This window comes from Octodon degus, unplaced genomic scaffold (assembly GCF_000260255.1).
Source record: "Octodon degus isolate 3935 unplaced genomic scaffold, OctDeg1.0 scaffold00007, whole genome shotgun sequence".
NCBI classification, from domain to species: Eukaryota; Metazoa; Chordata; class Mammalia; order Rodentia; family Octodontidae; genus Octodon; species Octodon degus.
Genome location: NW_004524583.1, coordinates 12,644,242 through 12,667,035, shown reverse-complemented (window position 1 = coordinate 12,667,035; position 22,794 = coordinate 12,644,242). Strand labels below are relative to the sequence as shown.

Here is a 22,794-nt window from a genome sequence, read left to right as displayed (position 1 = left end):
AAAAAAAAAAAAAATCAAATATAGGCAGGACATCAGCTGGTAATAAGCATCGCAAGGAAAAACAGGAGGGCAGGACAGGACAAGGAAAGCAAAGGGCAGGTTGGGGGCATTTTTTACACTGGGTTGCGAGGAGGCTCACAGGCTGTGAGGTTTACGGGGCGGGGCATTGGAGTATCCCATTTGTTTGCTGTTGTCTTCTCTCCAATTAACTATGCTTCCTTGAGAGCAGGAACCATGTTTGGACTTTCATTCATTCATCCGTTCTTTATTCAGTAAGTGCATGCTGAGTCCCTCCATGCAGGTGCCATGAGCACACCTGTGCGTCCTGCTGTTGAGGGTAAGAGCAGAAGCCCAGCTCTGGGCCAGGTGACAGGTGCCCCCGCCCAAGGGATTTTCACGAACAGCCCCCAGTGCTTCACTGCCTCCCGAGAGGGTTCCCAGCACAGGCTAGCCCGTCTCCTGCTGGCCCAGCTAGAGCTCCACGTGGCCCTCAGGCAATTCCCCTGCACCTTCCCACTGAGTAGGCAGTGTGCGTGGGGTGCACAGGTAGACCGAGGGAAGCGGTATTCATGGTTGCTGGTCTGTGGTCACTGTTCCGTCTGGGGTTGAGGTGCGGGGAGGCTGTGCATTGGGTCATCAGTGGCCAAGCTCTACGCTGGGGTGGAGGTTTCCACTTGGTGGCCCTGCATGGCCATGCCTGGTGTTATGGTTCATGTGTAGGTGTCTCCCCAAAGCCTCATGCAGTCAGGGAGCAGCTCCTAGAGTTTGTGATTAATTCAGGATCCAATGGTAGGATTATGGGTGTGAGTGCTACCCCCACCCTCGGGCCAATAATCTGCATACAAGGGGAGAGAGGCTTGTTAGCTGCCTCAGCTGCTGCTTCTGCCTTTACTCTTTGCTGTTTTCCACTGCCATGAACTGCTGCCCTCTGCATGTGCGGCTCTGCCTTGGAGCCAGCTGAGTATGGACTGAAGCCTCCACTAACTGTGAGCTAAATAAACCCTTTCTTCCCTAATTTGGAGCGTCAGGTATTTTGTCCCAGCAATGAGAGAAAAGTAACTAAGACCCCTGACTTGGGATCGGCAGGAAAGGAACTAGATTTCCAGGCTTCCTTGCCGAGGGCTGCCCCGCTTTCTATCCCTTCTATATTCTTAGCTTCTCAAGCCCAGTGCCTGTGCACAGTGGGTTTCCAGTCAGTATTTGACTCAACACTGGTAATATATGCACAGCCCCCACCAGGGCCACCCAGGGCAGAGGCCTGAGTGTGCCACAGAGCGTGTGAAGGGCGTGAGCAGTGCTGAGTTCCTGGCATGGGACAGGACTGGATTTGCCCGTTCTGCAAAAGGGACCCTGGACAGGCAAGGACTTGGTTTTCAGAGGCTGAGTTAGGAGCATCCATGGGACACTCGAAGGCCTGAAGGTCTCACAATCACAGAAGGGCATGAAAGCAGAAGCAGGGGCCCAAGAGCCAGATGAAAAGGAGTTGTGCTGGGGGCCAGTGGACTGCTGTGGAGATGTGTGCCATCAAAAGGCTCTGGGTGATGACGGGAAGTGGCTGAGGAGAAGTGAGAGTCCTGGGGTCACGGCATTAGCGTGAGCCACATCCACCCTTCCTCACTTTCCCTTCTACTCAGGACCAAGTTGATGTTTCAGCCCCCAAGCTCTGTACTGCTGGGTCCAGGTGGAAGGAGAGCTGAGACTTCTGGGATGGAGTGGACCTGGCTTTTCCATGACAACTCTCTCACAAGGGAGATGTCTCAGTCCCAGGAGAAAGGGGAAAAACAGCCCCTGATTCACTTAGAGAAGGCTTGGGCCACTCAGCAGCTGTGTGTCTGTGGGGGCAAACCCCAGACTTTTCCCAAGAGCAGATTTGAGGGAGTCTAACTCAAAGGCCTTGGTGGGGCTTCACTAGAGAGCACAGGCTAAGCAGACATTCTTGCCCAACACTGCCTGTGGCCTGGAAACTCTGAGTGAGGTCTGGGTAGGCCTTGGGCTAAGGAGCCATCTCAAAAGGATTCCTTCTCCAGCACACAGGTGAGGCTCAGTGGAGCTTTGTTGGATGGATGGATGGATGGATGGATGGATGGATGGATGGATGGATGGATGGATGGGTGAGTGGATGGGTGAATGGATGGGTGAATGGATGGGTGAATGGATGGGTGAATAGATGAATGGAGAGTTCAAGCATTCCTAACAAAGGAATGCTTGGGTGGTCCTTGGGATCTGCTGAAGTGTGCCTCCAGGCCTGGCAGATGGATGGCTCTCCTCAGTGTTGATCGGGCAGCAGGTGAGGGTGGGATGAGGACACAGGGGTTTCCTGAGTCCACCAAATGGCCATAAGTCCTGAAGAGATAGACATGGCTGTTTCCCACAGTTGGCCTATAGGATAGTGAAGTAACGTGCCCTCCCTTTAGGAGCTTCAGAACTTTTGCTCCTCTGTAGTTTTTTTATTTTTAGCTCCTCGGCTATGAACTTGAGGCTTCTTTCTACTCTCCTGACCCAGAGCTGGAGAAGGGGCTGCATTGGCAGCCTTAATGTCCCAGGTGGAAAGGACACACAGAACACTCTGTGTCCTTGCCCACCCTCAGAGCAGAGCACTGGCTCCTTCTAACAATCCAGGCTCAAGCCAGAACATTCCTCCATCACTTTCTCTCCCTGCTTTCCTCATCTTTCCTGAAATGGATTTTGAGTCTGTGAAGGTGTCCTGGCCACACGTGTTGAGTCCCTGGCATGGCACCAACTCAGAATATTACAGTGCAGCGGCCGCAGCTGGGTCACCATCTGAACGTGCACATCCTGAGCATCTGTGTCCAGTGTGGAGCCGGGCCCTGGGGACAGACATATGGATGCCTCCCTCCCTGGCTGTGCCCTCAGGGAGCTCCCAGCAGATTCCTAGGGGAGGAGGCCACCAGGGAAGGTGATGGCACCACAGAACATAGAGGACAGGTGCTCCCTGGACCTCTGCATTTCTGTCCAGGGAGCTGGGTTGAGGCTGTCATGGGGACTTGGAGCTGCTCCTGGTGCTGCCCAGGGTCATCAGCACAGAAGTCTCCTCCAGTCTGGCTGGCTGTTGATACCACCCCTCTGGGATCAGTCTTGGTACAGAGTCCTTGTGCTTGGGTTACATGAGTGGTCAGGGATGCTGGTTGCAGAGGTGTTGGGGGTCAGGATCCACTCACCATGGTGGATGATATTCCACGGCACCCCAGGGGGCCTCTGGGCATCTGTTTACATGCATCTACTCATCTCCAGCATGTCCTTCTCAGGGTCTCTCATGGGGGATTTGGGGAGCACTGGCCAGGCTGTGGCTCAGGAGAGAGAGGCTGAGCCATGGTGTGTGTCATCCATCACCCCAGCACCAAGCAGCAGGAGGCTTGGATATATACCCACCTCTGCAGTAGGCAACAGCCTGGAGAAGCTGCCTCGCTTGGTGTTGGGTCTGGTGGCTCTGGCATCATAATTTGCTTGTCCTTGCAGCAGCAGAGCCAAGCCTGAGGTGTCGCAGGAGAGGCAACCCTGTGTGCCTAGCACAGTGCCAGGCCCAGCATATGCCCAGGGGACTGTCATTTCTGCAGGGGCCTCAGCAATGTCCTCTCTGATTTCTACTTCCCTCAGTACGCCTTGTCTTGGGCGCTGGTGCTTCCTGGGGCCCATGCTCTCAGTATCCAGCAATGAGCATTGGTTAAGAGTAGGGGCTTTCGGGCTGGGGAAATAGCTCAGTAGAATAAGTGCTTGCCTGGCAAGCACAAGGTCCTGAGTTCAATCCCTGATACCAGAAAAAGAAAAAAAAAAAAAAAAAAAAAAAAGAGTAGGGCTTTCAATTGAGAATGACGAGCCTGAGTCCAGATCTTATAACTTACAAGCTGTCACCTTGGATGCCTTTCACAAAAGCCTTTTCAGCCTCAGTTTCCTCATCTGTACAATACGAGACAACTGGGATAAGGTACAGATGTGGTAAAACAGTTGGCTCCGGCCTGGTGTGCACTGAGCATTCACCACACCATGGAACCTTTCTGCCTGTGGCACCTGATGCTGACCTTTATCTCAGGTGACAGGAACACCCTCAAAAGGCTTCGATGAGAAGGCGTACCTGTCGGCCAAGCTGCTGAAGCCTGGAGAGGACCCCTACAGGCAGCACGCCTTCAACCAGCTGGAGAGTGACAAGCTAAGCCCCGATCGACCCATCCGGGACACCCGTCACTACAGGTGCGAAGATTTATCTTAATTTTTACCTTGGGGGATTAGTAAAACACACTTCTGGGCATGTCTACATAGTTCTTGGGGCTTGAACCTGAGGGACTAGGTCTGGCCTCTGACCCCCTCCTGCCAGGCTCTTCTTGCTGCTGCTCCTCCCCGGCTTCCAGGAGATGAGGCGCTGTCCCTTTACCTTGTCCTTCCTCCATGGCATGTCTGCCTTGCAGCTACCGACCATGGGCTGACACCGCTGAAGCTGAAACTGTGACCCCTGATAAACCTCCTCCATTAGATGCATGTCAGGAATTTGGCCCAGCCCCAGAAAGGTGACTGATCTAGCTGGTGTGTGTGGTTTTCTTTTCCTCAATGTGTCCAGGGACTTAGATTTAGCAGCAATCTTAGACTTACCCTCAGGGGCTGTCAATTTCATTAGCTGGCTCATAGCAATCAAAGGCCAAGGAAAGCTCCCAGCTGGGGTTAGGGGACCTGTGGCACCTCAGTTGGCATCCCAGGGCAGTGACCTGCCAGTGACTATGGGGGGGCCTCAGGCAGTGGGTGACCCAGACTCCCAAAAAGGAGCCTAGGGCCCGCGGGAACCACTGGCCTCCTGCCTTGCTGCCCCACCTCAGTGACACCCAGAACCCTGCCTGTGTTGTCCTTAGCTTTCCCAGCATGGGAGGCAGCAGAGGACCTCAACCAAAGGTAGGGGCTACTCCCTGCAGCCCTCCTCTGACTAGCTCCCCTGAGAAGCTGGCATTGGGCGGGTTACTACCCTCCTCTGTGATTCAGGGCCTTTGTGTCATATCTGGGGCATAAGTCAGCCCTCTGATCTTTCTTCCCCCTGTGGTCACCTGCAGGAACAGCCCTTCTGCTGCCGCCTCACCCCCAGGCCCGGCCTCATCTGCCTTCCCTGCGACACCTCTCGCTTTCCTCCCTCCTCTTTTCCCTCTGCCTGAGCACACTTTCCCCAGACCACCTATATACCCTTCGGGGCTTGGCTCAGCGTCTTCTCCAGGGAAGGTTCCTTGCAAGCCCTGGCTCCTTCTGGGGTCCTGCCCTGCGCTCCAGCACTGTTCTGCCTGCTGCTTTGCATGGGAAACAGGAGCTACGTGGGGTCCAGCCACAAGCACTGAGCTGTCTGGTCCTGGTTCGTGGGTAGGCAAGAGTCATTTCCGAAGCAGTCACTCCATAGCACAAAGGACACTTGTGAAGGGAGGGGGCAGGGCTGGTTCTAACACCTTCCTCATTACTCTTGGAGAAGCATCTGAGGTCCAGGGCTTGGAAGCTTGTGCAAGGAGAGACATGTGGGGATCAGGATTCCCTGGACCTTGGGCTCACTGTGCTGTCAGCCCCTAGGATTCCCTTCATGCTACCAAGTAAGGCAGTAATTCTGTTAACTCTCCTCTCACCCCCATGTGGAAATAGATGGTCCAGGCCCTGGGGAAGCCCTTTCTCTGTCACCTAGAGGCAATTTCCCCCATGTCCCTTGGTTTGGCCTGTCAGGCTAGGTCTATGCAGCTCTGCTTGGCCTTTTGTGGGCAGCCCTAACCTAAACCAATGTGGGGCCGGGAAGATCTGCTGATCCAAATCTGTGGATTAAGGCCCTGGCCTGGTTCGTCTCTGCCTGTCCTCCCAACCTACTCCTACTCTGAAGCTTCTCTGCATTCACTGAGAAACCAGAAGGGGAAATTGCCTATCTGGCAAAACATGTTTTAAAATGAGACCCTCCAGCCAGGTCAGTGGTGAATTGGTGGGGTGCTGCAGGATCAGGGTGCTCGGGTATGTGTGCGCATGCATGTGCGTTCATGCATGCCCATTCTGGCATGTGCGCATGTGTGCATGGGCATGTATGTGTGTGCACACATACGTGTATGTGTGTGCATGTTGCTTGTGTGCACACAGCGTATGTGCAAGTGTGCATGGAGCCCACATCCTCCCTCTGTGGTTTCTTCTGCTGCACTGGGAAGAGACCAGTCAGTTCCTGCTCCAGGAGTGGTGTGAGGAGATGTAACCTAAGAGGACCAGAGGGACAGCCTCCCCAGCCCAGAGTCCAAGTCTAGGTGGGGCAAACCCTTCAGAGACTCCTGGATCCATCTTCCTAGAGCTACAGAAGTCCAAGAGGAATGTGGGGGTTGGAGAAGTGGCTCAAGTCTGTCCCCCAGACAGGCCGTTTCATCCCCTTCTGGAATGGAAGGACACTGCTATACAGATTTCCTCCTTTCTGGACACCTAATGGTTGGAGGGCAAGGACAGGGACTTGGAGCCTGAGGTCAGGACTGGGGGCTGGGAGCCAGGCCCACTCCAGCCCCACTGTGGAGATGTTTGGAAAATGGCTTCAGGGAGCAAATGGAAGGTTTCCCTCCCTCACCGCCCTCCCACATCCCTGTTAGGGAAAATTATGTTCAAGCCTCTCAGCTTTCTCCCCTGGGGGTCCCAGGCCAGAGGGACCTCTGTCTTGTTGACTGGGTTTGCTCCGCAGGCAGGAAATAGGCCTGGGAATTCCTGCAAGATGCGCCTGTCAGTGAGTGAATGTCGTAATGAAAAAATAGTCACTGTTGAAATAGTCCAGGGAGCAAAGGCAATAAAGAAGACCGCTGTGAGAACCAGTGGAGGCGGCTGTCTTCCTGGCTGCTGGGAGCCTGAATAACTGCCTCAGCAGGAGTGACAGGGAGGTGGCACGAAAGATTTGCTCTCCTCCCCATCCCAGCCCCTCAAAGCCTTGTCTCCTGAGAGGCCTGCCTCCCTCTTGTGACTCCTGCAGGGCTACTTAGGTCCCCTCCTCAGTGAGAAGGAGGGACCCCTGCATACAGGGAGGGGGACTCCTGCCCACAGCCTGAGCAGAGAAGAAAAGGAATCCAGGAGTCAGGAGGCAAAAACAGGGTGGTTTTCTTCTTGCCCTGTACTGGCTGCCCAATAGGTAGGGACCTCCGACAGGACCCAGGCTCTCTCCTGGACCCTGCTGCTGGCCAGCTTGGCAGGGAGTCCTAAATAGACAGTGGACAGGGGTGGCGGGGGCGGCTTTCTGGGTGCTCTCAGTCTTTGGTAAAGAGCTCCCGGGCCTGAAAAGACCCCCCCAAACTGCTGCTCGCCTGCTAGGACTCTATAGGCTAGGTGGCACCAGGCCACCCAGCCAGGGTAGGAGAAAGGGTGGATGTGGGGGGCAGGATTGGCCTTCTCTGCCTCACAGAGGCATTCTGGGGAACAGCAAAGAAAAGCATGGAACCCACTTGATGGTGGCCGTGGCTGGGCCCTTACCTCCTGCTTGTTTCCAGTTGCCCATCCCTGTCCTACTCCACGGACCTGCCAGCCACCAGTGTCATCATCACCTTCCACAATGAGGCCCGCTCCACCCTGCTGCGCACAGTGAAGAGGTAAGCAGCCCAGGCTCCTTGTCTCGTGCCAGAGCCCCCGGGGCCTGCGTGGCCTGCAGAACCACTGACTGGGCAGGTCCTAGAGATTGGGGGCTGTGGCCAGTCTGCATAAGGACCAGAGAGCACTGGGAAAGTGGGTCCTGTCTTGAGAAGTGGGGCTGGCAAATCAGGGTCAGTAGACACCAGAAGCCAAGCAGAAGGCCAGGAGCCCAGGACAGGGGCTGGAGGCAGGATTCAGGAGTAGAGTGAGGCCAGGATGGACACAGTTCTGAGGAGGTATATGCTAGCCAAGCAGGCTCTTGGTGACTCAGAGAGCCCCCACTTCCCCGCGTGGTCCTCTAACCTGGTTCTTGTAGTCAGGCCTAACTCCTACCACCGCCTTTCCTCAGTGGCTTAGGCAAGAATGGGGTTTGGAAGGTTACCCTGTGGTGTGCCTGCATGCTTCCCCAGAGAGACAGGGAGGAAGGGCACAGAGGCAAGGCAGGAACAAGGAAGCCCTGGAGAAGGCCTCTTCTGCACTCTGGGACAGCAGGAGCCTCCCTGGCCTCCTCTGCCTGCATCTGGGTGTCCCTGGGCAGCCTGGTAGGCACTGCGGGCTAAGCTTCTGTCCTAGCAACCCAACTGGTGCAGTTTCCCCATCATCTGGGACAATCCCACACCACCCAGGGTCCAGGCAGCAGTGCCAGGCCCAGGAGAGCCTGAGGATCAGCTCCTGATCAGGGTCAGGCATTTGTAAACAGTGGCCAGTGGCCAGCGTGCCGGCTCTGGAGCTAGGGATGAGTGGAAAGGCCCCTAATCCGGGCTTCACCTCTCTCCTCGCTGCTGGCCCAGTGTCTTGAACCGGACTCCAACCAACTTGATCCAGGAGATCATTTTAGTGGACGACTTCAGTTCAGATCGTGAGTATTCCCTGGCATTTTTGTGCTGCTCCGTCCTCACCCCATCGAGGTCCCCACAGCAAGCCCTCTTCCGAATGCCCAAACCATTGTGCCCCGCCCTCTCAGCCAACAACTAGAGATCTGTGATCTTTTTCCTGGGACCTGTACCCACCCTAGCGCCAAAGATAGGGCAAGAGTTCTGCTTGGGATGAAAGAGCATCAGTAGCATTCTTCCTAATTACACCCGCTGGGCGCCAAAGAACATCCTTTCTGCAGGGCTTCCTGAGAGCAAGGCGGCTTGTCAGTGCTGAGCTCTCTGGCACCTCCTGGCGTGAGGCCGGGGGAAGGTTGCCCAGCCTGGGCTGGGGCGGCCAATCTCTTAGCTAGCCGTGAAAGAATGCCGGTGACCTCCGATCTTGCACTCCCCCTTCCCCTGGCTGTGTGGGACAGCATCCAGGCAGCCAAGCCGCTTCAGTGCGCTGCACCGTTCACCCAAATGAGCTTGCCTTCCTTCCCTACTCCCAGCTGAAGACTGCCTGCTCCTGACCAGGATCCCCAAGGTCAAGTGCCTGCGCAATGACCGGCGGGAGGGTGAGTGCGGGGGCAGTGGGAGGGTGAGTGCGGGATGGACAGCTTCAGGCCTTGCTCTTCTCCTGGCTGCCTTCATTGTCCCTGCTGGGAAATGGAACAGTCACAGTGCCCTTTCAGCTTTACAAGGCTAAGGATGAAATGAGAGAGGCTGCCCTGGAAGGTTTCGAACAAAGCAAAAGGAAGGTTTAAGCAGATCCAACATCCCTTCCAAGGACATGGCGCTTCAGAGCCCTGGCTGTGGCGCCGCCTTGTGCAGAGCCCTCCGGGATACAGGACATGCGCAGAGCCTGGCTGCAGCCCTCGGAAGGCTGCTAGGTGGCCAGGTCATGTGGATGATCGGCAGCCGTGGGGAGCTCCTGAGACAGGACAGGGGTCGCAGTGGGGGCAGGCGAGGCGCAGGGGCGCTGGAGGCACATGGGGTCCTAGGAGCCCCTCTTGCTGCCTGTCAGGTATCCTCATGGCCCGCATTCTCCCATCCAGTCTTCATAACAGCCCAGAGTCCCCACTTTGTAAACAGGGAAATTAGGCTTTCAGAAGGCTCGGTAATTTTCCCAGGGCGATAAAGAGAGTGTGCAAGGTCCTAACCAGCTGCGTCCAACACCAGGGCCGGCCTCTCAGCCTCTGTGCATGTAGCCGTGCCCTGAGAATCCCGGTCTGCCCAGCAGGGGAATGAGTGGGATCAGTCGAAATGGGAAAAGACCTTGAAAGCCTTAGACTCAATAAGGCGGACAGCAGGGAGCCGCTGAAGATTTGACAGTGAGAGAATTTGGAGACAGTTGTGTGTGACAGACCGGTTAGGCCACGGAGCCGTATTGGCGGGAGAGAAAAAGCATGTGGAGAATTGTCTCCCGAACCACAGGAACTGGGGACATGCAGCCCGCCCATGGAGGCTGAGAGTGGATGTAAACTCGTGGGTACGAGCTTTCAGGATTCCTTTGGAGGAGGATGGGGCTGCTGGCTATTGGACGGGTGGGTGGCTGCTTAGATGGGCAGAAGCATGGCCCGGAATGGCTCCAAGAAGGACTTTACTGGAGGGCTCTGGCTGAGCCTTTTCCGTCCCCACAGCTGCCAGGTCTTGAGAGCAAGGGCAGGACCAGCTGGGTCGCCTTTCTCCTGACCAAACAGGTCCCAGCCCTGAGGAGCCCATTCTTTGCTGCTCAGCCAGCAGCTAGAGGCTGTGGGGAAGTGAGGACAGAAAGGGGGCCCTAACATCTGCTGGGCCCTGAGCACAGGAACTGTCCTTGTCATCTTTGATCCTGAGGAGCAGGGGTCATTATCTCTGAACTTAGAGATAAGAAACCCAAGGAAGCTCGGAGAGATTAAAGCGCTCAAGGCGAGAGAGAATGGGAGGGCTGGCATGCAGACTCAAGTGTGTCTGGAAGAATCTCTCCGTCAGGTTTGGTGATGCAACTGGTGGTTCCCACACCACAGATCTCTGTTTTCTGGCTTTCCTTCAGGACCAAACCATACTTTATTGCATTTTCCATTCACTAAACTTGACTGTCCATTGGCACCTGGCACATGGAGATGGGTAATGTGTGAGAAGAGGAAAGAAAGGGAGGCAGGGAATGAACTGAAGGATGAGCAGAGGCCGGACAGTACCTCAGCCACTGAGAGGAAGGGAGCTCCGGCGCACTGGGGCTCAGCCCCAGCCCCAGTGATTTCCTCTCTTATTGCAGGGCTGATCCGGTCCCGAGTTCGCGGGGCAGACGTGGCAGCAGCCACCGTCCTCACGTTTCTGGACAGCCACTGTGAAGTGAACGTTGAGTGGCTGCAGCCCATGCTGCAGCGGGTGAAGGAGGTGAGCTCCCTGTCCCCCATCTAGCGGGGAGGCCTTTGGGGCTTGCTGCCAGGCTGTCGGTAAGAGGGAGGAGGGGCAGAGTGTGAAGCCCAACTGGTATCCAAGGGGGCCTCCGTGGTCTGCTTGGGGTCTGCCTCCTGGGGGAGCTGCACTTCCCTGAGCTCTTTCATGGGGAAGCAGGGGCCTGTGTCTGTGGGTTGCTGCGAGAGCTACACTGGATGAAAGCTCCCTCTGTGCACAGGTTGGTTTAGGTCCTGGACAGCCAGGACCCGTGCTGGGTGAGCTGAGGCCAGGCTGGGGCCCTAGAGGGAGGCAGGAGAGCCTGCAGTTCTCACACGGGGAGGGGTCCCCTGAGCGTCCCTGCTGTTCCCCAGAATGAGCGGCTGTGCACAGATGGCAGAAAAGGCTGAGGGGGTGCGACTCAAGCAGAAAGAGAAGAGCCCAACTTTACAAAACCAGCATAGCGCTTAAATAGATACTTCTTCAAGGAAATGTTTAACCAACACCATAAAAAGATGCTCAATATTATTAATCACCCAGGAAATGCCACTCTGAGCCATAGTGAATACTGTCGCTTCATACTTTCTAGGATGGCTGCATTTAAAAAATATGGACAATAAGGATTCCTGACAAGGATGTGGATGAGTAAAACCCTTCATACATCACTGGGGGAAATGAAAGTAGTCACCTCAGAAAGCAGCCTGGCATTTCCTCAAAAGTATAGCTAGAATTACAATCTGACCCAGTATATCCATAGCTGGGTGTATACCCGAGAGAAATAAACTCCAAAACTACACACACATACAAACACTTGCACCATGTATATTCAGAAAGACACTATTCAGAAGAGCCAAAAGGTAGAGTCATCTATCAGCTGATGGATGGATAAACAAATATGGTATATCCATACCATGGAATGTTATGGGGCTGGGGAGATGGCTCAGTGGAATAAGTGCTTCCCTGGCAAGCATAAGGAATATTACTCAGCCATAAAAATGAACAAAGCCCTGATGTTTATCACAGTATGAATGAACTTTGAAAACCTTAGGCAAAGCAAAAGCCAATCATTAAAGGCCATAGTCATATGAGTCCATTTATAGGAAACATTCAGAATAAGTAAATGTACAGAAGTCGTTTTTGTTCAGGTGACGAAAATGTTAACTAGGGAGTGGTGATAATTGTATAACTTATGAACATACTACAGACTGTGCACTTGACATAGTGAGACTTACAGCACGTGAGTCCTGTCTTGCCACAAAAGCATCTCCAACAGAAGCAGCGAGGCCACCGCAGGACACCTGGCTTCCCGTCTCCTTTCCTGAGGATGGATGAACTGCAGGGCAGGCCTGGCTGCATCCCAAGCTACAGACAACAGGGTGTTGAGGGAGGAAGAAGAGTGGTGGAAGAAAAGGCAAAATGAGGCTCTCCTGTGCCCCCACAGAGGGTGAGAGGGAAGGGAGGAAAGCGTGACTAGGTGTGAATGGCTTTCAGACATAATCCACCACCGGCCCAGTGCAGTTCATACTAAAGACTTAGCAATGTTCAAGTTGGATTTGTATCTTGCGAGGGGAGAGAACAGAGAGGCCAGTCTGGCCTCCGGGGGAATGTGGCATGAAAGGAGACGCCCTACCTGCCTTATCCAGGGACCACAGTGTCACTGCCGTCAGCTCCTGCCCAAGTGTATACAAAGCTGCAGAGTGCACAGCACAGCTGCTCAGACCAGCAGCACGAGAGCCAGGTAGCGTCTAGATGGTGATTGTGGGAGCAGCTTAAGGAAACCAAAGATACCTTGCAGCATGCAGCATCAGAGAGGTCTTTGCTGAGGAGATGAGCTGGCACATGCTGGCAGGAGAAGAGGCTGGGGCTGTCTTGGGCCTGGGGAACCCAGATGGGGCCTTCCAGGAGCCCCATACACAGCTGCTGTGTATTTTCCAGAGAGACTTCCCCAGATCAGAGGGCTAAGCCTTTTTTCTGCAGAGAACCCCTGGCCTCACGCCTTCTTGCGCCTCCTCTCCTAGGACCACACGCGTGTCGTGAGCCCTATCATTGACGTCATCAGTCTGGATAACTTTGCCTACCTGGCAGCCTCTGCTGACCTTCGAGGAGGTGGGTCCTTCCCCCAGGCCTGAAGAGAAACAGACCAAAGGCAGGCCAAGGCCCTGGCTCAGTGAGGTGGTGCTCTTCCCAGTTGTGCCAGAGTATGACGCTTCCCTTCCCCAGCCCTTCCTGCCAAAGATAAAATGAAAGAGGCCCTGAGGACCTGGGCTTAAGGGAGAGCAGAGGCAGGCCAGCCCTATCTTTCCCTCCCCCAGCACTGGCACAGCCTTCCTAGATGCAGCCAGACCATTCTTGCTTGGCACAAGGGCCTCGGGCTGCCATATGTAGCGCAGGGATGCGGAGCATTGGGCTGTGTGCGAATTCCTAGGCTGCTCACCCCGGTGTGGCCAGGACCTTGCTGTGTCCACCTTTGGGCAAGTGAGCTCTGGAAATGTGGCTTTTTATCAAGTGACCAGTTGGAGTTGAGATGTGCTATATTTATTTTAAAAACGCATGGCAGCCCTTGGAATTTCCAAGACTTAATGTGAAAGAATATAAAATGTCTCAGTATTTTTTATTGATTACATGTTGAAATATTATTGAGATGTATCGCATTAAGAATACTCTATTCAAATGAACTTCATATGCTTTTTCTTTTTCCTAACTCACAGAACACTCAAGATGACACATGTGGTTTAGGGTTGCCGCTTGCCTCATATGTCTTTGGACCATTCTTGTCTTGATTCCAGTAATGTGCTGTGTATTCATCACAGGAGACAAGGACTACAGCTGACTATTGATGTTTAAATTAATTAAAATGAAATAAGGTTTACAATTCCATTCCAGAGTTGTACCAGCCACATGTCAGGTGCTCACCAGCCATGTGAGGTTTTGCTACTGCATTAGACAGGACAGAAATTTCTGTCCTTGTAGGAGCTCTGCTGGCTGCTGCTGCACTAGACACTGTGGCCAGGAGCTGCTGGGCATAGAGGGTTTCCTGTTCAGGCTGGCTGCCAGTAAATGGGTGAGCCATTAATCAGATCTGCAGCTGGCATGGGAGTCTGGGAGAAGCCAAAGACTTCCTCGCTAGGGGTCACCTCGGGGCCTTTGCACTTGCAGTCGCCCCTGAAAGAATTCTCTTTCTGCAGATATTCTTGGGGAGCCATCCTTTACTCTGGTCTCTATTGAAACTTCACGTGTCCCTTAGGGTTTGACTGGAGCCTGCACTTCAAGTGGGAGCAGATCCCTCTGGAGCAGAAGATGACCCGGACAGACCCCACCAAGCCCATCAGGTCAGGGCTGCTGTGGGCGCGGGGAGCCCCTTCCTTCCTTCTGGCTCAGGAGCCCAGAAGACACATGGGAGGCTGGATTAGCGGCAGGACTCCTGTGGGCTCTGTGTTCTGGGGATGGGGTTGGGGGGAGAGGTGTGGGAACCATTGCAGAGATCCTGGAGCTAGTGGGATATCCTGCCCCAGGGACACTGCAGCAGGGGGCGGGGCGATCTGCCCAGGGCCTCAGCCTCTCCTTTCCCCAGGACGCCTGTCATAGCCGGAGGGATCTTTGTGATCGACAAGGCCTGGTTTAACCACCTGGGGAAGTATGATGCGCAGATGGACATCTGGGGAGGAGAGAATTTTGGTGAGTTGGGAAATAACAGCAAACAGTGTGGCAGTCGGGGTAGCACCGGCTGAGCATGCTCTGTGCAAGCGATCTGAGGACTTGCTACTTGCTCAGTCGTTTAATCCTCACAAGGACCTTGCAAGGTAAATCCTGCCTTCTCCGTTTTCCCAATGGAAATCCAAGGCACAAGCTGAGAGTAGCTTTGCACACCCACAATCCCAGCACTTGTGTGGCTGAGGCCAGCACATTGCAAGGCAAGTTAAAGTCTCCCTGAACCCAATTTCCTCTGGAGGCTATTCAGGCTAGTAAATGTGTCCCTCAGTATCCCTCGCTGAAAATGGGGCTGTAGGGACACCCTGAGGTCCAGGGCGCACCTGGAGGGCCTTGAGGATAATTCCATCTTCTACCAGTGCCTGCCGCTGGCCAAAAGTCTTGCAGAGGGAAAGAGGTCGTGCGCTGTGGCCCATACCAGTCGGGATGGAGAATGGCAACAGGCCAGCCCAGGGGCTCGAGAAGCAGGAGTCGGCCCTTTTGCTTTCTTTAAAATACAGGGGCTGCATTTCTGCCCTTCCCACCCTTTCCTGCCATCTCCTTTTTCATCTTCACCTGCTCTCTTCAGCTGTGGGCACCTCACCCATTTGGCAGATGGGAAAACTGAGGTAAGCGCTGCCTTCCAGATTTCAATTAGAAATCACCACATCCTACAGCGCCTGAGGCAGAACCACCTAGGTTGGGGGGGGGTGTTATCCAAGTCCAGGCTGCTTGTCTGAGATGGTAGGAACGTGCTTCTCCCTCTCCTCTGAGGAGAGCCTTGAGTGGAGAGGCTAACACCTGTCAACCTGCTCAGCACCCACCAATCAGGTGGACCCTGGGGCGGGATTTTCTCCCCGGGTGACTTACTCTTGGAAACAGTTTCCAGGCAGGCCCTGGAGGAGAGTTCTCACTCAGCACCCATCAGTCCTACCTCCTTTCCTGTTGTGGACAAGGTGGCCTCCTTCGTGTCCTGGGGCTCAGCCTGAAGGCAACCTTGGCTGCATTGGCTTCCTGTGAGGACCTTGAAGGCTGGGAGAGGTGCAGGCCCCCCTGCCTCCAGAGGCCTCGCTCTCTGTTTTGGGGGCCTCTGGGCTGGCAGAGCAACAGTGAATGATCAATAACTGCACCACGATGCCTGAGGCACCGGCTCTGTGGTCCTGGAACTTGAAAGGTGGACTGCAGAGCCATTCTGGCGAGGGCTGCATTTCTGAGGAAAAATTCAAAGGACTGTGTGGGCTGGCTGCAGCGCTCAGCTGTGCAGCTGCCCAGCTGATCTGTGGCCAGGGATCTCTTGTCTCCAAGCCTTTCATTTCACTCTTGAAGGGAGAGAGAGGCCCAAGCTGAGCAGTGTTCCTGCGGTCCCCAAACTCAGGACCCACAGGTCCCCTCGAGTTAGGCCTGGTGGGTGTGAAAACCTTTGGGTTCTCCTCAGACGTCTTTTAGATTTGATTTAATTTGATTCATTTTGGTAGTGCTGGGGCTCGATCCAGTCAATGCCTGTGCACGCTCTGGCACAGAAATCTGTCCCCCATCCCAAGGAATCCTTCGGAAGCATAGATGGCTCACGTCTCTGCTCAAACCCCGTGAGGGCTCCTGTGCTATTTGAAGGTCCCCACCCTGGCCATCAGGCCTATATGTGCAGGGCTTCCTCCCCAGCACCCTGGGAATTTCACCCTGCTCCTCACCCCTCTTGCCCTGCCTCCTAGCTGTGCCTGGACCCAGTCCCTGCCGTTGCCCTCTCCCCCCGGGAATGTGCCAGGCCCTTGCTGGTCCCCCACCTGGAAAGCTCCTTGCTTGACAGCCGCTGCCTCCCTCTGTTGCCTGTTTCAGGGCTTAGCTCCCATATCCCTTTTCAGAAAAGACTCCCCAAGTCAGCCCCACTGGAAGCCATTCCCCCAACTCCTCCTGCCCTCTGCAGCCCTCTACTCTGTTATTTTTCTCCATTGCATTTGTCACCCTCCGATGCTACACAGGGGACACACTTTCTCCCAGACTTGAGATCCTGTCTCCCAGTATACTACAATGTAAGGAAATCTAAAACACTGTATAACCTGAAATAACACCAGATGCCCTGAGGAACCATTCACTCAAACAGTTCAGCTTGCTCGACACTGAAATTTTGTTTTTTATTTCTTTTTTTTTTTTTGACACTGGAAATTTTGGGTTGCACTCTGACTTAATAGTTGGATGATTTTGCTGAGGTTATTTAATATCTTTTTTTTTAAATTTTATTTATTTATTTGAGAGAGAGAGAGAGAGAGAGAGAGAGAGAGAGAGAGAGAGAGAGAGAGACCAGCTCAGCCCACCAGGGGGCAGGCTGGCTGGCATGTGGTGCTGGGGGATCGCACCATGGTCCCTGTGCTTTGCCAAGCTTGTTCTAAGTAGGTGCTTTAGACCACTGAGCCATCTCTCCAGCCCCGTTATTTAATATCTTGAAACTTTTTTTTTTTAATATTTTTGAGACAGGGTCTTACTATGCAGCTCAGGCTGGCCTTGAGCTCACCTTGTAGCCCAAGTTGGTCTCAGACTAACAACGATCCTCCTGCCTCAGTCTCCTGAATGCTGGGATTACAGGCATGTGCTACCACGCCCAGCATGTCTTATTAAAAGCAACTTGAAGAGGGCCACTGAGATAGCTCAGCAGTCTAAGCACCTGCCTAGGCAAGCACAAGGGCCCAGGTTCAATCCTGGCACCACATGCTGTGCCAGCCCCACCCCTGGGCACAGTGAGCCAGCCACTAAGACCAGGCGTAGTGATGCACACCTATAATCCCAGCACCAGGGAGGCTGAGACAAGAGGATCATTATGAACACAAGCTGCCAAATACACCAAATTTAAAAAAAAAAAAAGCAATGTGAAGAGAAAGCTGGGTGCTGGTCTCCTTGTGCTCATGATCCGGTTCCTTCGAGGCCACTGCTCCCCTGGGGCTCAGTCAGCCTGTGCATGAGAGTGTGTGTGTGTGTGTGTGTGTGTGCGCATGCACGTGCACATTTGCATATGGGATCAGCATGTCATTGAGTGGCAGAGCCCATTTAATCAGCCCTAGGAGCCCCAACTCCAGCAAGTTTCTCCAGTGAGACCCCAAAGACAGGGAGGCCGCTCCTCCTACACTCTCCAAGGGGGACGTGTCCAGAGGTCTCTTCCGCTCCTGATGGCTGCGGTCTCCTTTAGAGCTCTCCTTCCGGGTGTGGATGTGCGGAGGGAGTTTGGAAATCGTCCCCTGCAGCCGGGTGGGCCATGTCTTCCGGAAGCGACACCCCTACAACTTCCCGGAGGGCAATGCCCTCACCTACATCAGGTAGGTGCCCACTGGAGGAGCCCTAGAGTGGAAGGAGGAGGGCATGGCCCTAGACGCCACTGGCTACTGGCCATGTGACTTCAGACTGCCTCCCTGCTGCGCCATCCTCAGTGTCCCCATTTTTCCCTCCAAGGCCTGACATTCTGGGATTCCCACTACTTCGAGGGATAGAAGGATGAGGTTAGGAGTCTTGTGACTAGCTGTGTCTTGACTCCCTTTGCCCATGAAAGTCTTGGGAAACTTCCCCAGTGACCAGCTGAGCCACACGCTCTCCTGTGGCCCCACCCCCACCCCCAGCCCCAGTGCTGGTTGGCCATGGACGTCAGTGTCCTGACCTTGCCCAGGACAAGCACCTGTCCATCTGTGTCCCAGCCACAGGGTGCCCTTAGTCTCACCAGAGAGTCAGAGGTCCTGGCAGCCCCGCCATCTTGATGGGGCTTGGGGGAGTGTCCTGTCCACCTCATCGTTGCTTTATCCTATGCACTTTGGAACAGCGGCTTCACAAGGCCTGGGGTTTGTTTTACCCCCCCCCCTTGTTTTTATAATTATAAAAATCATATATATTTTTGGCATAAAACTCAAACAATACCAAGGTAGATTATATATACACTCTGTATTATGTCCTCACATTTTTATATTACATAGAGAAAAAAATACAAGTCCTTTTTACCCATCCTTTCTTCTGTGCCTGTCCCACTTGTCTTAGCAGAACTAACTGCCGTTTCTAGAGGCTAATCTGTTATTTCAGGCCTTTAAACAGAGCTAAGCCTGTTATTAGGCCACTGGCCTTTAAATGCCTTTGCGTATGCACAGTTGAGGTGCAGAGAAACACCCCCCACCGTGTGCCGCCAGCAGGCCGTGCTGTGCACCCTTCAGCAGCGTGCACCCTTGCCCCCACGTGGGGTCACACACATCCGTCTGTGCCCACACACTCACCAGAGTCCTTTTGTTCAAGGTTGCCTCCTTCTCCATCCTGTGCACAGTTTTTCTCCTGCTGGAGGCCATTTGGATTGTCACTAACGTTCTGTTAAATATTCACGTACCTGTCCTTTTGGCCACATGCAGGTGTCTCGTAGCGTAGATTCCTTCAAGTGGGCAAGTCAGAATAGACAGAGCTGCAGAGCTGCTGGGTATTGGCAGGGCGTCCTCCAGCCAGATTGCACCAGTTCATACCACTGCAACCAGTACCATTTGGCATCTTCTGAGATGCTCATCCCAGCTACACAGAGCTCTGCTTTCTTCTTAAATGCATATTTTTAATGGACAAGAGTTTTATAAATACCAAACTTGGTCCTAACCTTAACACTGTCATCTCTCTGTGACCTTATTTGTTCCTTCCTCTCCTTGCAGGAATACCAAGCGTACTGCGGAGGTGTGGATGGATGAGTACAAGCAGTACTACTACGAGGCCCGGCCCTCAGCTATCGGGAAGGCCTTCGGCAGGTGGGCCACCACTTCTGGTCACCTCCATCCACCCACATTAGCCCAGTGGGGTGCACCCAATGAGCCACTCAAAATCTCCGTAGCAACTGAGCCTGGCTCTCATGGGCTCTGGGAGCCAGAGAGGACCCCTTGAGGGGATGCACACATCAGTGGGGTTTCAGCATATTGCCGTCTCCAAGCTGCCTGCGAGAGTAGGGTACCTATGGGGGTTTCGGGAAGGGGCTGCCTGCAAAAGAGATTTTGGGTTTCACATCCACCCCCATTCAAAACTGTCATCCGTCAGCCTGTTTCCTTCTTGGGTACTGTTAGGACTCTAGTCTAGTTAAGCATTTTCAAAATGCAGATGGGATGTGAAATCAATTTAGTGAGTCGTGACCAGCATTATAAAAAAGAGGAAGAAAAACACCATAGATTAGATTAGTACAAAATGAAATAGAAAATCAGAGTTGATTGTGATGAAGCAAGTGCTACTTAATGAAACTCATTTATGAAGTGGGGGTGTGTGTGCGTGCACATGTGAGCGAGTGTATACATGCACGCATGTCCACGCCGCACGTAAGAGCTACTTACCTCCTCGAGAAGGAGGTCAGGAGAGTTTGAAAACATTATTAAAGACTGACTGTGAATGAATCATCTTGGGGGCCAGGGAGATGGCTCAGTGGAATAAGCACTTCCCTGGCAAGCGCAAGGTCCTGAGTTCAATCCCCAGTTCCACCAAAAAAAAGAATGAATCATCTCTCCCCGCATTCATGTCCCCTGTTGACTGTGGAAGAAACAGACTCAGGTTGCAGGTTGAGGGACCTGGCCACGGCCATGGGTTGGCATCACAGTACACCCAGCAGGATGGCTCTTACCAAAACTTCCCAAAGATGTCTAAAACTTGCTGTTCTTTTTGTTCGACCCTTTCTCCTGAACTGGAAGGCAGGAGGGAAAATCTGTAGTTCAATAGGAAACTAAGGACCACGTGGTAGTGTGAGAACTGAGGTCTCCAAGAAGGAGAAGCCCAGGGGCCCCCACAAAAGTGAGCTCAGAGCAGGACGTGAGAGGCGAAAGTGAGACGCAGGGGGCTGATGTGACCTGGGTCATGGGCAAGGGCAGGCCTGCATGGCTCCTGGCCTTAGAATCATGGGGCTCATCATTCTAGGGCCCTCAGCCCCCTGCAGGGCTCCCTCCCCACACCTTGGTCTCTTCCCCTCCAGTGTGGCCACGAGGATCGAGCAGAGGCAGAAGATGGACTGCAAGTCCTTCCGCTGGTACCTGGAGAACGTCTACCCCGAGCTCACGTGAGTGCACCCTCAGCAGGCTGTCCCACACCTCCCATCCTGGTTGGCCCATTTTTCTGCCTGCTGGCTGAGGTGGGGGGGTACCTGGCAGGAGAATACCAGGAGTCATCACTTAGGTGTGACAGGAAGCACATTCCTGACTGGTTGTTGGACCTAGAAATAGACCTTGCCCTATGGGAAGACACTGCATTGATGCGGCAGAGGCTGCGGAAAGCTTCCTCACACCCTTGACCCGGCTCTCCCCTTGCCGGGAGTTTATCCTGAGGAAATAAAACAGCTGAAGCCAAAAGCTGCTGACAGGCAGATACTGCAGGCTTATCTGCTGCTGGGGAAAATGGAGAAGTGGCTCACAACAGGGGCTGGGCTCAGCGAACCTGCACACATCCATGTAATCAAGTACTATGCATCTGTTAATACCGCAGTCGCAAAGACTGGGAGAAACATAGGGAAACTTGTTCTATAAAATGAGGATGCGAAGCACAAATAGGGTGCACGCTGGGGCTGAGGTGCCCTAGGAGCAGGACCGTGTGGCTTCCTTTTTTCCTAAATCCTTTCTAATCTTATTTATTTGGTACAGCGTCTTGCTATGTAGCTCAGACTCATAGTGATCCTCCTGACTCAGCTCTAGGCCTAGTGCTAGGATTACAGGTGTGCACCACCACTCCCAGTTTCTGTGGCCAGCACAGCATGCGGTACTGGGGATCGAACTCTGGTCCTTGTGCTTGCCAGGCAGGCACTTAGACTGCTGAGCTATCTCCCCAGCTAAATCCTTTCCGGTGTCATGATCCAGCTGTAGGGTTCGTTTCCTCAGTTTCTTCAGGTCTTAACCAGAAGCCCCCCATCCCTGGCGTTTGGGTTTTTATCCATAGACTGTCCCGGCTCCTGGCCTGTATCTGGCCAATTAAATCCATTGCCACCTGCCACACTTGCCTGTGAGCTCCATGAAGGCACAAGCTTTGCTCAGTTTTGTTTATTGCTTTATTTCCAACATCTACAACAACACTTTTTACAAAAGAAGTATTTAATAAACACTTTCTGACTGAATAAATGTCATAGTCTGAAGGCCTCGAGAATATCTGAGGTGACATTCTCTCGCTATGGCTGTCACTCCTGGGGGTGTTGCTTATCCCGCTGCCACTGCCGCAGCTCCATCCCCAGGATGTGGGAAACTCCACCCCTCAGACTCCATGTGTTCTTGAGGGAAGCAAATCCCTGCTTTTGAAGGCATGTTGGATTTCTAGAAAGTAGCCAGAGTCGGGTTGTAGCCAAGCCCAGGGAATGTGCTAGATGATAAAACCAGATAAAGTTGCCCGCTGTTCCAAATACACATGAGCGTAGTAAAGCAGAGCTGAGTGTGCAGCCACTTCCAAGAAATTCCAGGACACTGAGCAACAGCGGCATCCTCAGACGAAAGTTGGCAGGCTAGGTGGCCAGCTCGCGGACGGCAGCTGTGCAGGGGAGTACATTCGATTCTAAAATGTCAGAAGTGAAAGCCTTCCCCGAGTCACTGCTTTCAAGGGGACTGAGCTCATCCACATGTATCACTTCTGAGGTGCTGAGGAGAAAAGAGCAGTCATTTCTCACAGCGTCTGGATGGAGTCTGTAGGCCCTTAACCTCAGGCCTTGAGCTGGGAGGCTGGAATTTGAGCTCAGTGAGGCCTGATCTTCCTGTCTTTTCAAGAGAGGCTAGATTCATATTTCTGTAGTACCTTAAAATTTAAATGGGGGTGTGGCCTGGAATCCTAGCACTCTGGAAGGCTGAGGCAGAAAGCTCATAAGATATGCTGTTCCATAGTTATTTATAATGGCCTCAGGCTTTTCTACCTTGTGGATGAATCAGAATTGATTTAGCCCATCCCCTGTTGTTGGATATCTACTCCAATGTTTCCAGTGTCAACCACTCTGAAATAAATATCTTTTAGCACACCTACAATTATCTCCATAGGATAAGTTCCTCAAAGTGGCATTGTTAGGTTAAAGGTGTATGCATTTTTAAGGACACTGATTCTTAATTTTGCACTGCCCTACCAGAAAGCTGGGCACATTGTGTTCTCACTGATGGGCTATGAGAAGATCATCTCACAGTTCTTACCAACAGTGGGCATTGTCACTAAAAACACATGTGTATGTGTATACCTGTGTTCTCAAATATATATGGTAAGGGACTGGGGAGATGGCTCCATGGAATAGGTGTTTCCCTGGCAAGCGCAAGGGCCTGAGTTCAATCCCCGGTTCCACAAAAAA

The 22,794-nt window shown here is 53.3% G+C and overlaps 1 protein-coding gene across 1 annotated transcript in view; it reads left to right on the top strand.

Annotated features, from left to right (window-relative positions):
- The window catches only part of Galnt16 (polypeptide N-acetylgalactosaminyltransferase 16), a 78,332-nt gene that overhangs the window by 48,698 nt on the left and 6,840 nt on the right, over positions 1–22,794 (top strand). Inside the window, exons 2-12 of the mRNA XM_004624758.2 lie at positions 4,049–4,206; positions 7,467–7,565; positions 8,397–8,464; positions 8,969–9,034; positions 10,714–10,835; positions 12,854–12,941; positions 14,080–14,164; positions 14,407–14,510; positions 17,698–17,824; positions 19,175–19,267; positions 20,467–20,550. Coding sequence (XP_004624815.1) covers positions 4,049–4,206; positions 7,467–7,565; positions 8,397–8,464; positions 8,969–9,034; positions 10,714–10,835; positions 12,854–12,941; positions 14,080–14,164; positions 14,407–14,510; positions 17,698–17,824; positions 19,175–19,267; positions 20,467–20,550 — 1,094 coding nt within the window. The remainder of the gene's footprint in view (positions 1–4,048; positions 4,207–7,466; positions 7,566–8,396; positions 8,465–8,968; positions 9,035–10,713; positions 10,836–12,853; positions 12,942–14,079; positions 14,165–14,406; positions 14,511–17,697; positions 17,825–19,174; positions 19,268–20,466; positions 20,551–22,794) is intronic.